General features: G+C 54.6%; 1 protein-coding gene across 1 annotated transcript; it reads right to left on the minus strand.

The window, feature by feature from the left end:
• Positions 1-910: 910 nt before the first annotated feature.
• LOC133627581 (DNA polymerase epsilon catalytic subunit A-like) lies at positions 911-15,086 on the minus strand. The gene is made up of 18 exons (XM_062013866.1): positions 15,081-15,086; positions 12,195-12,337; positions 11,434-11,671; positions 11,223-11,304; positions 11,103-11,143; positions 10,861-10,953; positions 10,154-10,308; positions 8,115-8,256; positions 7,496-7,576; positions 7,174-7,281; positions 6,640-6,750; positions 6,276-6,361; positions 5,608-5,727; positions 4,715-4,847; positions 3,925-4,041; positions 2,908-3,120; positions 1,910-2,017; positions 911-943 (listed from the first exon to the last, which is right to left on the minus strand). The coding sequence occupies exons 1-18, from the start codon at positions 15,084-15,086 to the stop codon at positions 911-913; spliced, it is 2,010 nt and encodes a 669-aa protein (XP_061869850.1).
• Positions 15,087-15,285: the final 199 nt, after the last annotated feature.

Below are 15,285 nucleotides of genomic sequence, written 5' to 3' on the forward strand. Positions count from 1 at the left end.
TTTGGTGAGGGAGAGATGAGGCTTTGGACTATAAAAATGAGGCTTTGGTGATTACCACGAGGGTTTAGGAAGTGAAAATGAGCATTTGAATGCTGCCAGTTGGGGTTTGGATGCTAAAAGGAGGCTTTGTGCCCTACAAACAAGGGTTCAGACTCTAAAGGAATGAACACATGGACTCTAAGGAAATGTTGTGTATAATAAATGACAGATTTGGATCCTAAAATTTATGATATCTGCCCTAAAAATGAAACTTTCCACACAAGAATCAAAGCTTTTGACTCATTTAGAAATGAGACTTCAATGCCTAAAAGATGAGTTTGGCCTGTAAAAAGGCACCTTTGAACACTCAAGATGCAGCTTGGAGCCTTAAAAGTGACAGGTGGGAGTCTTAAAAAAGCACCTTTGGAGCCTCAAACAAGAGTGTACAATCCCAAATGAAGATTTTGGAGGGGAAAATCTGTTTTGGAAGGGAAAAAATGGAGCAGTGGCACTCAGTGCTGCAGGGCTGGGCTCTGCTGACTCCTCAGCTCGTGCACAGGGGTACAGCATATCCCTCAGCACCCAGAGGCACCGTGTACACCGTCCTGGCTCCACACTCAGGCTTGGCACTCTGTTGCCAGAGTCCCTGCCTGGCCCAGGCAGGATGTACTGGCAGCAGGTGCCCTTTCCTGTTGGGACCTTTTCTCCTTGTGCCACACAGCCAAGGACTCGGCCCAAAGGATGTGGGGGCAAAGGAACAGGGAGACGGCTGTTGCGGTGCTTCATCTGGAACAGGAGCCAGTGTCATATGCAGCTCTTTGCTTCTGAATCCACTGAGCCACAGACAGTTGTGGGATGGTCCTGAGGATGTTCCACGAGAACACCCCTCTGTCGTGATGTGTTGGTGCTTCTTGTGCAAGCCTCTGGTGCCTCACAGGGCAGGAGGGTCAATCGCCTTCAGTCTCTAGTTTTTCAGGAAGGCAGTCAGGGTGCAAAATGGCAAAGCAGGTGCCTGTGTAACTGCACTGAGATCATGGCCCTGCATCTGCACCCACATCTCCAGCTCCTGCTGCTCTCTCCTCAGGCTGCGTGCCATGGTGAACAGGCAACACAGGGGCTCACTCGAGCAGACAGGTTTCCCTGGCTGGGTGCAAGGTGATCCTCCCGTCTTAGACATTCAGCCTTCTGCTTCTCAGCTTGGTGTGCAGCTGAGCTCATGGCTGCATTTCTTTCCCTGACCTGTTTCTGTGTTAGGTGGGATGGCACACACTTTGCCATTTCACAGCCTCCCCCAGCCAAGTGCTTCAGTTTAAAGAACCATACTCTCTGCTCCAGCACACCTCCTCCTCTCTTCCCTCACTGACCTTGGGGTCTGCATGGTCACTTCTGTCTTATCCAACTCCTTCCATCACCTCCCAGAAAAACAACGCTCCTCTTCTGGCTGCTGCTTGTCCAGAAGTGACTGCAGAGGCACCTGATTTGTTCAGCCCCAGAGGTGGGTCTGCTTGGTTTGTTCAGCTCTTATTGAAAATACAGGTTGCTGAAGTTACGCCACTGCCTCTGGGACCTTTAGTAAAACAAAAGAAACATGAGTACTGAGAATATTTGATACTTACCTCTTACTAAATCCCTTCCCAGCTCTCTCAGAGCTTTGCTCCTGACTGGACTTGCAAAGGGAAAAGCAGGAACTGCATCCCTCAGCCAGAGCAGAGACCCCAGATCCCAGGCCTGGGCTCCTGCAGGTGCTGGCTGGGACTGGTGGAGGCAGCAGCTGCTCATAGCATCCCTAAATACCAACTAACTCTGTAGGTGCCCATAGATGGGGGCTTGGTCTCTCTTCTCCATAGAGCACAAAATGGGCCTAAACACACACTTTAAAGCCGCAGCTTAGTCCTCCCTGTCAAGCCCAGTTGTGTCACAGCTGACATACCTCCTGGAAGTTGGTGACTTGGTCCAAAGGCAAACTCTCCTCCTCCTCAACGGCGTGTTGCAGCGTCTTCTCCACATACTGCACCAGGAAGTCAAAGGCAGCAGGATTCTGCAGGTACATGGGGAGAGCACTGAGATCACAGGCAGCTATCCCTGCCTGCAGCTCCTGCCCTGCTGCCTGTGTTCCAGCCTGGCCTGGGGAGCCCTAAGCAGGGCCCTGCAGCACAAGGCAGCACATGGAAGCAGAGGCAGGGTCTGGAGCACTGACACTGGGTCAAAACAGCAAAAAAGTAACAAAGGGAAGAGACAAGGGCAGGTAATGAGCAGCTGGTTGCATTTGTGTTTGGTAGGGCAGCACCCCTCATGATCTCATGCTGGCTGCTGCAAGGCTCCAGAGATTCAGACTTGGGCCAGATCCTTTTAAATGCTCTGTGTGCATTTAAACACACAGATTAGACAAGACAATGACCAGACAAGACCCACTGAAACAGCCCACACTGAGCATTACAGAGCAGTGAGCAGGGCTGCCTCTGACAACTGTGGACACAACACAGGTACAAAGCAGCACAGGGGAAGGTGATAAGAGATGGCAGTGTGACCCACAACCAGGTGAAAGACACTCAGGAAGGGTTCAGAAGCAGCTTAGTTTGGGTGTGAGAAGCACAGAGGGAGGACAGGACTCCAAGGGGACACAGACATATCTTCCAAGAACTCAAAACCAAAGCCCCACGTGGCCACTCTCCCTTGCTGTCAACAGGGCCTGGCTTGCCTCCAGTATGTGACTCATGAGCCACTTGCCCTCCCAGTGAAGCACTGGTGGCCACTGGGAAGCGTGCTCCATTCCTTCCCAGCCCAGCTCCACACAACTTCAGGTGCTCCAGCTGTCCTCAAGTACGACAGCTGCTGCCCAAGCCCAGTGGGGACATACAGCAAGGCCAGGGGAGGGTAATTCCTCCCTCCCCAGTCTGTGGGGACAGGCCTGGGCTGCGTGGCCCTCACCATTCTGAAGCGGCAGGGGATGTCACTGCGGAAGAGCCCAGATTCCAGAGCTTCCACGTGGCCTCCCACGTACGTCTCCGAGTCCAGCACGTGCCCATCGTCTGTCAGCTTGTTGAATTCCTGCTCCTGCTTGTTGGGGAAGATGATGTTGGCGTGATAGGCCTGAGCCATCAGCAATGCCTCGCACAGTGTCCCAGATCCTTTCCTTAACACCTGCAGAAGAGGCATCAAAGACAGCTTTTGAACCCAAAGAGTAGATTTATATTAGATACAGGGAAGAAACTCTTCACACTGAGGGTGGTGAGGCACTGGAACAGGTTGCCCACAGAAACTGTGGATGTCCTGTCCCTAGAAGTGAAGTAGTTAAAAGGTGTCCCTGCCCATGGCATGGGGGTTGCATCACATATCTTTGAAAGTCTCTTCCAACCCAAATCATCCTGTGATTCAGTCAGAAGCACTGTACCGGCACTGGTGAGCACTGGTGTACCAGCCACATCAGCAAGCCAGATGGCTTCAGGTGGTGCAACACTGATTCCTTCGTGTTGGCTGGGAGGACAGCATGCTACAGACAGCACAGAGACCTCCAGATCCCTGCTGCCATCAGCTCCTGACACTACTCTACTGTCAAATACCTTTGTAAGCTAAGCCAGGTGAGGACAGAGGGACATTTCAACCACACAGCACAGAGAGCTTCCTAACCAACCTCCCTACAGCTGACAACAGCCATGAGGAGACCCAGCTTTGCATGACCATGACTGCAAGTAAACCTGGCTGAGCATGGAGCAGCAGTCACACTTTCTTGCTTCAGCCTTGTACTGCCAACACTTAGGTCTTTTACTCTTCAGCACCTCTCCCAAAATACCACAGGGCTGTGGAGAGAAAGGAGTAGGCTCCAAAGCCACCCTCCCTGCCTCACATGGGAAAGTGCATTGGCAGTGGGAACGTGGTCCATGGCCCAGCACTGTGAGAGACAACACTCTGCTAGCAAAGAAAGGATCATTTCAGGAATGCACCCACCTCGTCAGGCTCCATGGGGATGATGGTGATGCACAGGGCAAAAATGAAAGGGTGCACATACTTCATGTACATGTAGTAGGTGGCAACTGCATCAGACACTGAATAGGTGGCCAGGGTCTGTTGGGGAAGGGTGAGGCAAATTAATCCCAGTCACATGAGACAGAACAGCTCAATGACAATAAAGAATCTCTCACTGCCTCCTGCTGCACATGATCATGTCAGCAGGAAGAAGGGAAAAGGTGTATCTCTCCATATCCTAGTTTGCAAAGAAGAACCTGTTTGTTTCTGGACATCCTGCTCTAGCTCTAATGACACAGCAACCTGTCAGCTCTGAATGAGAGGAAACACAGGAGGATGAGCTCACAGCACAGAGCGTGCCCCATCTGGGAGTCAGGAGGCTGCTCCAGGGCTTCAGCAGAAATCCTCTGCCCGCAACACCCAGAGGACTAAGCCTATTTCTTGTCACTCCAGCAAGTCATGGCTCTGTGTGGTGTTTCTGTTTCAGGTGGTGCCTTCCACCTCACACTGATGGAAATAAATACAGAAAACACAGAGTGCAATGCCAGTGCTCAAACCACCTCAAAAGATGCCGCTCTTCCTCCCCACAAGCTCGAGTGCTTCCAAGGCACCAGCAGTTTGGGGACACACACTGAGTTAATGTCTCAAAACCCACTGCATTCATACTTCTTTTGGTAATCCTTTTTGTAATACTTTAAGATTCAATAAACCATATTGCAGCTGCTCTAGGCTCGTATTGCAGTTTCTCAGAGGAGACACAGCACAGCATTACCTGAGGCTCCTCTGCAGCCATCTGGCACATCTCTTCGGGGTCCAGCTCCACGGGGTCGTAACTCAGCTTTGCTTTAGCTGCTGCTTTCAGGTTGTGACTTCCCACTGGGAGGTAACTGTCTCTCTTCACCCACCTGGACAGAATTATGAAAAGAGCAGTTTCTGCAGAGAAATCAATCCTACAAAAAGGGCACAGGCTTGCAAATGGCACCTGGATTGCAAAGGGGACCTCGTAAAGACAGCCAAGAGCTGAGCATTCATATGCAGTGGAGTAAGAGGTTGCCCAGCTTTACTTATCCTGCATCTCTACCAATGCACTTAAATCCCAAGCAGGACAAACCTCACTATCTATACCATCAGCAACTCTCAGAATTACCACCATCCAGTTCCCTCAGTGGCTTTAAGATAAAGATTAAACCCCTGGAGGAGATGCTACCAGGGCAGCCAGTCACTCTCCAAAGCCCAGACACTGCTCCAGTGGAAAAAACCCACATAAAATATCCCAACTTGTCTCTCTCTCTCTCTCTCATGCATGCATAATGTGTTACTTCCTCTTTTGGCTGTGCCAGGAGGCTGTTGGGTCAGGACACGGCCCCTTCCTCACTCCCTCAGTCAGTCCTCAAACACAAGAGGACAGCCACCAGCAGGCTGCAGGGAGAGAGACAGCCCTAGCAGCCCTTCACAGAGAAGGCTTGGCAGTTTCTGTGGTGTGCAAAATGCCAAGGGGAAGCAGCACAGTCAAAAAATAGACTATCATGCCAGCCTATGGAGGTGCAACACACAAGAGCTGCCAACAGACAGAAGGATGATGGTTCTCAAACACAAGCATAGGTATTTTACAGAAATTCAAGGAATCAAGGTGCAATTCTATATCAGAGAGGCAGCATTTGGTACCTCACACAGTCCATGTGGATGCACTGGGATGCTTTGTACTCTCCCTGGCTGTCCTTTTGAAATCCAATTTCCCAATACATATTAATTCCATGAGCTGCTGCTCTCGCTTCCACAAAGGGCCTGGGGAGAGAGACAACATGAAGAGAAGGAACAGAACAGTCATTTCCCTTCATCTCCAACAACAGTTTCACAACTGCTTGATAACAAACTACCTAAGGAATTTATCAGGCAATTTTTCTGTGATTCTGGCCACAGGCAAAACTTCCTGCAGGACAGAATTGCAGCATGAGGCGATGCTGTTTGCTTCTGTCCTCCAGCAGGAGGTACAGGCACACGGTCTCTCTCCCCCTGCTTCCCAAAAGCTTGCCTGCACACATATCCTCCAGGTCTCTTTTGAGCCTCTCCCTAGACTGGACTCATCCATACACCAACGCTGCCACGTTGACAAGGGTTTCAAGCAGCTCAGCTGGGTGGATGAGACTCTACAGAAACTCTCATTCCCAAGCCAGTCACCACAGGTTTTGGTGAGGTGCTCAGACTGGCCAGACAGCACAGATCACACACTGTCAGTGTTCTGTGGGCCATGGAAGGACGTCAAGGCTGGTGCCCGACCCTGCCCCACAGTTGAGGTGACACCTTGCCAGCTTAGTTTTCATTCATGATCTTACCAGTCAAAGAAGTCTCCATTATATGTGACAATGATGTTGGGTTTGGTCTCCTGGACGTGTTCAAACCACCTCTGGATCAGATGAGCCTAGGATGAAACAGAAGAGTAGAAAATATACATAAGTACACTTAATTTCCTCATGGAGAGGTGGTGGATACCACAGGTGACTCCACCCTTCCCCTCTCCTCCCCACTTAGCCCAAACCTGACCTCTCTTACCCTTATTGCTGAGAACAAAAGCATGCCCAACCCTGCCAGACCCACCACATTCCCCAGGGAGGCAGCCAACCAAGCAACCACTGCTCTTTGGCCCACAAGAGCCCCAGGCAGGTAAAAAACAAAATCTACTGGGCAGAACTGACTTACCTCATCTGGTTCATTAAAGACACAAAACGGACCCTCGTACTCTGGCTTGGGAGTGAACTCAAAGTCCTCAATATCCTCAGAGACAATCTTCCTGTTTGTGATCAGGTAGCCCTAGGGAGGTGACAAGGAGGCAGTCAGAAGGCCTTGGCTTGTGAGCAACACAAAAAATGTTGTCCAAATGATGGTTCACTTTCCTTGTGAAAGCCAGAGCTTATGGAGAACAACTTACGGGGAACAACTGTTTGGGAGCGTGCTGAACCATCACTGGCCATCAGCCACTCAACATGGGAAGCAGAGTAGTTGTCCTTGTGCTCTCCAGGTTACTGCTGCTCCCTCAGAGGAGCACCACCACCATGAGCTGGGCACCATGAAACTAAATACCTTATGAATCATTCAGACTTTCACTTCCACAGCCACACACCAAGCAGGCGGCAGCACGGAAAGCCTGGAGCGAGCTGGGTTGGAAGCAAAACGCTGGCCTGCTCCCTGGCTTTGCTGCTGCAGCATGGAGGAACCCACTCTGCTGTCCCTTACCTGCCCATCAATCATGTAGGAGATCATCATGATCTGGTCTGTCTCTGCATCAGGAAACTTCAAAGGCAGTTTGGTAGTTTCAGGGTCAAAGGCGAGAACGACGGGATCCTGAGCGGGACCAAAGCCGTTACAGAGTGTTCTGCAGGTGACTTCAGAGCAATTCTGCTGAAGCCTGCTGCTAGCCCACCAAGCTAAGCAGACCCTAGCCAGTAACTGTTCTACTGCTTTATCAACCCCCAAATCACTACCCAAGCCCAGAAGCAAAGCTGTCCTGCTGTGCACCACGGTGTGACCCCAGCAGCTCGCCCGGCCTGGTGCTCACCGGCCGCTCCCCCAAATCGTCCCGACGGATGATTCTGGGGGGGAAGGTGTTGCCCCGGCACCGCACGTTGTACCTGTGAGCCTGTCGAGAGAGGGTAGACAGGGCTTCACCGTGGGGCCAGCTCCTGGCTGGGCACAAAGCTGCAAACAAACCCCCCAATCCTACTGAAGGCCTCCCTTGTGGGCCCTCCCCCAGCCTCAGCGCTTGGCTGCTGGGAAAAAAGCTGCACAAATTAAATGCAGCCCGGAAGAAAAGCTCAAACTGTGGCTGCTCAGCAGTCATTTCACTTCTTTGCACATCATTAAGCAAGGAGAAGGCCCAGCAGTACAGGACAGAGCACTGGCACAGGCTGCCCAGAGGTGGGTCTTCAAGACCCACCTGGACACGTTCCTGTGTGACCTGATCTAGGTGAACCTGCTTCTGCAGGGGGTTGGACTGGATGAGCTCTAAAGGTCCCTTCCAGTCCCCACCATTCTATGACTCTATGACTAAGCTTTACACACAAACTCATTGTCACTGACACCTTTGCCCGGAGACAAAACATTTCTGCCCTGCCTGGGCTACAGGAGAACAGCAGCAGGACAGCAAAGCTCCTCCTGCTTCCCTGATCCCTGCTCACCACGTGGATCTTCAGGTCAATGGAGAGACGAACGTGGTAGGGAACGTCGTACTCCCACATATCCACAATGTTGTCCATCTGGCTGGCAACCTCTCTGGAAGCCCCTTCTTCCTCTGTGCTCAGGCTACCTCCACTCAGAGCACTGCAAAGAGCCCCACAAAGCAGCTGCCTTACCAGAGGGCATGGCCCCACATCCCCAGCAACCAGCACCAGGAGTCAGGGGCAGAATGGCAAACACTTCCCCACCATGCAGTCACCATCTGTGCTCAGAGGCAACCCCAGGGCACACAGCACCCACAGCCCATGCTCCTGACCAAATTCAGCCCTTCTCACATTTGTGACTTGTGTCTGCTTAGAGGCACAGGCAGGCAAGACCCACACGTCCCTGTATCACCAACAGGTCCTACAGTGTTTGGTTTATAAGCATGGCACTTGTGGCCAAGAAGCCCAATGGCATCCTGGGGTGGATGAGAAGGGCTGTGTGCAGCAGGTTACGAGAGGTTCTGCTCCCTCTCTGCTCTGCTCTGCCCTCGTGAGACCACATCTGGAATATTGTGTGCAGCTCTGGGCCCCTCAGTTCCAGGACTGGGAGCTGCTGGAGAGAGCTCAGCACAGGGACACAATGATGGGGTGGAGCATCTGCCTTGTGCTCAAAGGCTGAGGGAGCTGGGGCTCTACAGCTTGGAGGAGCCTGAGGGGTGACCTCATTCATGGTTACAAATGCATCAAGGGTGGGTGTGAGGAGGATGGAGCCAGGCTGTGCTCAGGGAGGGCCACTGATAGGACAAGGGGCAACAGGTACAAGCTGCAACAGAAGAGGTTCCAGAGAAACACAAGGACAAACTCCTTCCCTGCTGAGGTGAGGGAGCACTGGAAGGGGCTGCCCAGAGGGGCTGTGGAGTCTCCTTCTCTGGAGACATTGAAGCCCAGCTGGATGAGTTCCTGTGTGACCTACTCTAGGTGGTGCTGCTCCGGCAGGGGGGTTGCACTGGATGAGCTTTCCAGGTCCTTTCCAGCCCTTCAGATTCTGTGCACTGAGCCTAAGCAGAATGAGGCATCCCAGGAAGCCCCTCAGAGAGGGCCAGTACACCTTCTGGGTGAGCAGAGAAGCCCTCAATTCACTTCATTCTTCTTCCTCAGGTTCCAACTGGAATCACATTTCAAGGCCAGGATACCAGAGAGAGGGCTGAACTTTTCATGTCTATATTCTGGTTGACCTTTAAACCAAAATTTCTTTTTTTTTCTTCCTGCAACAAGGTTTCCAACCCTCTGAACAAGTGCCTGGCCTCTTATTCAGACAGAAAATCACAGACTCATAGAATCACAGCGTGGTGGGGGTTTGAAGGAACCTTTAGAGTCCCATCCCCGTGCCAAAGCAGCTCCCACCTAGATCAGTTCACACAGGAACGTGTCCATGTGGGTCTGAAGACCTCCAAGGGCCTCCACACCGTCCCTGGGCAGCGTGGGCCAGGGCTCCCTCACTGAAACAGGGAAAAGAGCTTTTCCTTATGTTTCAATGGAACTTGTTGTGTTCCAGCTTCATCCCATCACCCCTTGTCCTGTCACTTGATACAACAGAAAAAAGTGCTGCCCCAACCTCCTGACACCCACCAGTGAGATATTTGTCAATGTTAATGAGCTCCCCCCTCAGTCTCCTCTTCTCCAAATAGCCCCAGCTCCTGCAGCCTTTCCTCAGAAGGAAGATGCTCCAGTCCCCTCAGCATCTTGGTGGCCCTGCACTGGCCTCTCTCCAGCAGTTCCCTGTCCAAAAATGTTTGTTGGGCTCTTTTCTTCTTTAGTCCCAGCTAGAAATAAATTGCCCAGTACCTCTCAGACACCCCCAGCACAGCACATCACATCCCTGAGGCTCTGGGACCTCTTGATGTGCAGCACTGAGATGGAAGAACCACCTTGGAGACGGGTAGCTTGGGTCAGACCCCAGGCAGGACAGCACCTCTCCGAGAAAAGCTAAGAACTAATCAAGGGAGCCTAATTATTAAGATGAGTGACAGACTGGCCACCTGAGGCAGAGCTCCCACCTTGCCAACGTGGCTGCGTAGACGTCGCTCGCAGCGTCTCGCTCTCTGTCCTTCCTTACAGCAGGTGAGATCTCCTTCCTCACCTTCACCAGCTCATCCACCGTGTTGAAGGACAGCTTGATGTCGTTCCTCTTCAGGCCTACCAAGTGGTTTGGCTGTAAAGCAGCAAGATAACGTTAGCTTAGGGGGGATGCATACTGAGGGATGGCCACCGTAAGACAGGGTGAGGAAGGCAGACAAGACTGATTCAGGTAGAAAACTTGGCCACAAAAAAGGTGCCAACAGGTGGAAGAGTCAAGCACCAAGAATTGATTCTGGGGAGCACGTCAGGGAAGAGCACAAGAGCTGCATAATGAGGAACCAGCCAGCCCTGCTGCCTGCACAAGGACCACAGGAGCATTTCCCCTGGAATGAGAAGGAAGCACGTGCAGCATCCCCCTCCCACAGCATCTCCTCCCTCACTCGTCCTTTAATTCCTGCAATTGTCTTGAACATACTGTGCACAAGCTGATGTGCTCAAGGAGAGGAAAGTAATCACTACTGGTAAGTAACCAGCCAAAACCAACCCATTTCTGAGAGACACCGTGAGCAACGGTAGGACACTGAAGTGCAGTTTCCCTCCACTCCTCCATCTCCTCCTACTTCACTAGAGGTGTGAGGGGGTTTCTGAACCTTGAACATTACTCAGAGCACAAAGGAATACAGACCAGGTCCAAATCTTCTTTGGGAACAGTCTCCAGCTTCGCAATCTTCCCTTGGAATTTCTTGGAGAGGAAGGAGGACGCTTCTAGCTCGCAGCCCTGCCGAGAGACCCCAGGGCCCAGCACCACGGCTCCGTCCCCTGCGAGAAGACTTTCCCAAAGCAGGATGCCCAGGGGGTCTTGAGCTCCCCAGGGATCTGCCGTCCCCTCCTCTGGGGAGCTCAGCCCTCCCAGGGTCCCCTGCTCACCTTCTGGGTAGCAACACAGAAGTAGGGCTTGTAGGGCAAGGCTTCCTAGGAGAGAGCAGATGGGTGACAAGGGCGGTTCCCCTCGCAGGGCCCTGCGCCGTGCCCGAACCCCCGGGACACACGTTGAAGCGGCTCCGTCCTCTTGGATGAAGTAGTAATCCACAGCGCTCACGGACCGCCGGTCCTCGTCCAGCACCTCCGTCTGCCCACGGGCACCACGGGCTCAGTGGGGTCCCTGTACGAGACCTCCCGTGCCGAGCGGGGCCCCTCCCCGGGGCCCATCCCGCCAGCCCCGCCGGGCACCTCCCCGCGGCTCCCCCTCGTCCCGTACCGGATGCGTGTTGCTCAGCGAGCCCGTGCGCTCGCCAGGCTCCGGTGGCCGCTCGAAGCCAAACAGCGCGTCCAGACGGTCCGTGCGCTGCGATCGCTGCAGGCGCTTGAGCGCGGACAGCGCGAGGCCATCGTCCCGGGCAGACGCCGCACCGTCAGACCCCAGCGCCGTCTCCGGGACCCGCCCGCCCGCCGCCCCCACCGCGTTCCCTCGGCATGTGCCCCGCAGCCGCCCGGCTCTGAGCGCCGCCCGCCGCCCCGCAGCACCGGCACGGCACGGCACGGCACGGCACGGCTCTGCACGGCACGGCTCCGCACGGCACGGCTCCGAACGGCACGGCACGGCATGGCACGTGAATAGCGATGGTGAGAAAAAGATGCAACAAGGAACAAAAGGAAAGTTGTAAAGATCACTTCTTCAGATCAACTCCTGATGCCTATTATGAGCGTGTTTACAAGGGCACGTGTCCCCCAAATCCCTTCCCCAAATGCACTGCTGCATTCCACACACCACGCAGGAGTGGCACTGGGCTGCTGGGATCAGTCACAGACATGGCTGAGGGAAACAAAGGCACCTGAAGGAAGGGATTTGACCAGCAGTCAGCAAGGGCTTCACTGGAAATGTCTGCTGAAATCCCAACAACTGCCTCGGAAAGGTCACATCAATCCCAGACATACAACAACAACAGCCCCCAGCCAACACTACCCTGTGTTCTTCACTCCTGAAGGACATCAGGTTGGCACCACAGCCAGGGTCCCTACCTGGGTGTGTGAACTTGCCCGTCTGCAGCCAGCAAGGCAGAGCTTTTGTCCCCTCCTTCCCCGCGGCGGCTGCCAAAGCAGCGGCACAGCCAGGACGGCGAGCTCCTGGCCGGGCTGTGCCTGCGAAACCTCTGGCCCAGCACCTGTGGGGAGAAGGGAGATGGAGTGAAAGCCCTGCCAGAGTGAGCAGCACCACACACTGCTGCTGTCAGGGCAGGGACTGAGATGCTGGGGCGGCTGCGGGGGCTCTGGCAGCTGGGGCACCCGGGGCCTGTGCCCGGGGCCTTGTCTCCATCTCCTGCCCCTCCCCAGCTCTCGGGTCACCAAGGGGCTGCCCCAGCCAGGCCCAGCTCAATATTGGAGCTGCCATCAGCATCCCCGGGTGGGCAGCAGCCAGGAGACACCCCCAGAGCTGCCCAAGGGCCTCCCTGGCCTCAGGGGCAGCCCCAGGCCTCACCTCAGCCAGGCCACAGCTGCAGCACAGCCTGTGCCTCACAGCACCGACACGGCTGTGGGCAGCTGAGGGGGCAGCGACAGCTCCCAGAGCGCCCAGCAATGAACAGGGATGGCTGCCAGCCCCTGCCCAGGGCTACAGCTCCCACATGGCCCAGGAGCCAACATGGCTGGCCGGTAGCCAGTGCCCCAGGCCTACAGCTCCCACGTGCCCCGGGGCCTCCTTCCTGCTGCCTGACCCTGCAGGGACACCAGCCCCTGGCCAGGCCCCCCTGACCCTGCAGCCCCATGGCCGCCTCCCCGGGGCTGCACAGGCCCAGCCCCAGGAGGAGCCAAAGGAGGAGGAGGAGGAAAATACTGGGGAGGAGCAGGGCAGAGGGACAGAGCAGGAAAGGGATGGAGCTTAAGGAGACAGGGAGTGCAGGAGGAAAAAGAGCAACAAGCAGCAGCAGAGAGGGACAGAGAGAGGATTGGAAGGGCAGAAAGGAGAACATGGGATACACAGACACAGGCAGGGAGAGGGACAGGGGGGCAGAGAGACAGAAAAGGCACCAGGAGAATGGACAGAGAGATGGGACAGGGATAAGGACAAAGGGACAAGGGAAAGGTGAGAGAAAGGGAGAGGCAGGGACAGAGGGCAGGGACAGAGAAGAGAAGGAAGGGAAAGCATCCGGAGAGAGCGAGGAGCAGAGGGATGTGGATCAGCAGAAGGAGGCGCAGGAGGGTGGAACAGCGATGGGCTGAGAGAGTCAGAGGAAGCTGAAGTTGCATTGTCCTGCCCAGGTACCCCTGAGGAGTAGAAAAGCACCGGTTACAGCCTAGGTTTCCTCTTGGTGAAGTTTGTCTGTCTTGGGCTTTTCAAGGGGGAAGAGAGGAAGCCCTTGGCACATTTGAGAGACTCCAAGAGGGCTCTGAATTCTGGGCTGGAATTCCGTTCCTCTGAGGGAGCGGAGCGACAAGAAGAAGAGGAGAAGAAGCGCTCGAGCACTTTGTCCTTGTTGTGCCAGAAGCTGCCGCTGAGGAAGATGGAAAGGAGGACACCCGAAGTCTCCTGGATGTCCCCGTGGTGCCCACAGAGAAGGTTCCAGGGCTGGATGGGGACATGGGGGCAGGTGGGATGGGAAAGGGTCACTGGGAAGGGCACTGAGGACCTGATGGGGCCCAGTGTCTGCAGGCATCCCTCTGCAGGCACTTCCTGAAGGTCTCCCGGTGTCACACACTAGAAGCTGGTCTGTCCTGGCTGCAAGTAGATGCAGGAGCAGCTTCACTGCCATCTGCCCTGTCCCCTGGGGAGCTGCTGCCTCAGATGGCTTCCTCTGGAAACGCTACTGAGGAGCTGCTGCAGTATCCAGACTCTTGTTTGTGTGTCTGCCACAGGCAGCTGAACACAAACATAGACGGGACAGCACAGAACAGACTCGTGTCTGCAGCAATGTCCCTGCCTATGTGGATGGCTTGTGGGTGCCTATTGAAACTCCCCAAATCTACCCTAAAAGCTTCAGGTGGGGTTAGCCTACTCTTTCTACCCCCAGACTGAGGTACCAGAGCACCCTGGACCCTCTTTGCAGCCAGGGAAAGGAACAGGCACCTCACAAAGGCTCTTCCCATCCCAAGAGGTCTGCAGCACAAGGCAAACAGCACCCAGAAACAGCTGATTTTCCCCCTCTTTGTAAGAACATCCCTGGTTTGGGTCCCTCACTGCAAGAAAGACATGGAGGGGCTGGAGTGTGTCCAGAGATTGGCAAGGAAGCTGCAGAAGGGGCTGCAGAACAAATCTGATGAGGGGCAGCTGAGGGAACTGGTGGTGTTCAAGCCTGGAGAAGAGGAGGCTGAGGGCAGACAGGAGCACTGACAGGAGGCTGTAGCGAGGTGGGGATCGGCCTCCAGGGATGGGGACTCCACCACCTCTGTACACAGCCTGTTCCAATGCTTAATAACCCCCTCCAGGAAAAAGTTCTTCCTCATGTCCAATCTAAAGCTCCCCTGGCACGACTCAAATCCATTTTGATTACTGGGGAGAAGACACCAACCCCCTCCTCACTGCTGCTCCCCTTCAGGCAGTTGCACAGAGTGCTCATGTCTCTTCTCAGCCTCCTCTTCTCTAGGCTGAACATCCCCAGCTCTCTCAGCTGCTCCCCATCAGGCTTGTTCTCCAGACCTTTCACCAGCTTCGTTGCCCATCTCTGGGCACACTGCAGCACCTCGATGTGCTTCTTGCAGCGAGGGGCCCAGAACTGGGCACAGTATTCGTGGTGCAGCCTCACCAGTGCCCAGCACAGGGAGACAGTCGCCTCCTTGGTCCTGCTGGTCACACTATTCCTGCTACAGGCCAGGAAGCCATTGGCCTTCTTGGCCGCCTGGGCACACTGCTGGCTCTCGTTCAGCTGCTGTCAGTTAACACCGCCAGGTCTTTTTCCACAAGACAACTCTCACGCCCATCTGTCCCAAGCCTGGGGTTGTTTTGGCCCAAGTGCAGGACCTGGCACTGGGCCTTGTTGAACCCCATGCAATTAACCTCAGCCCATTGCTCCGGCCTGGCCAGGTCCCTCTGAACAGCCTTCAGGTAGCTGACTGTGAACTGCTTGCAGCGTGCGAGCCTCACCCTGGGGCTGAGCACTGGCAGTGGAGGAACGACACA

This window comes from Colius striatus, chromosome 22, assembly GCF_028858725.1.
Source record: "Colius striatus isolate bColStr4 chromosome 22, bColStr4.1.hap1, whole genome shotgun sequence".
NCBI classification, from domain to species: domain Eukaryota; kingdom Metazoa; phylum Chordata; class Aves; order Coliiformes; family Coliidae; genus Colius; species Colius striatus.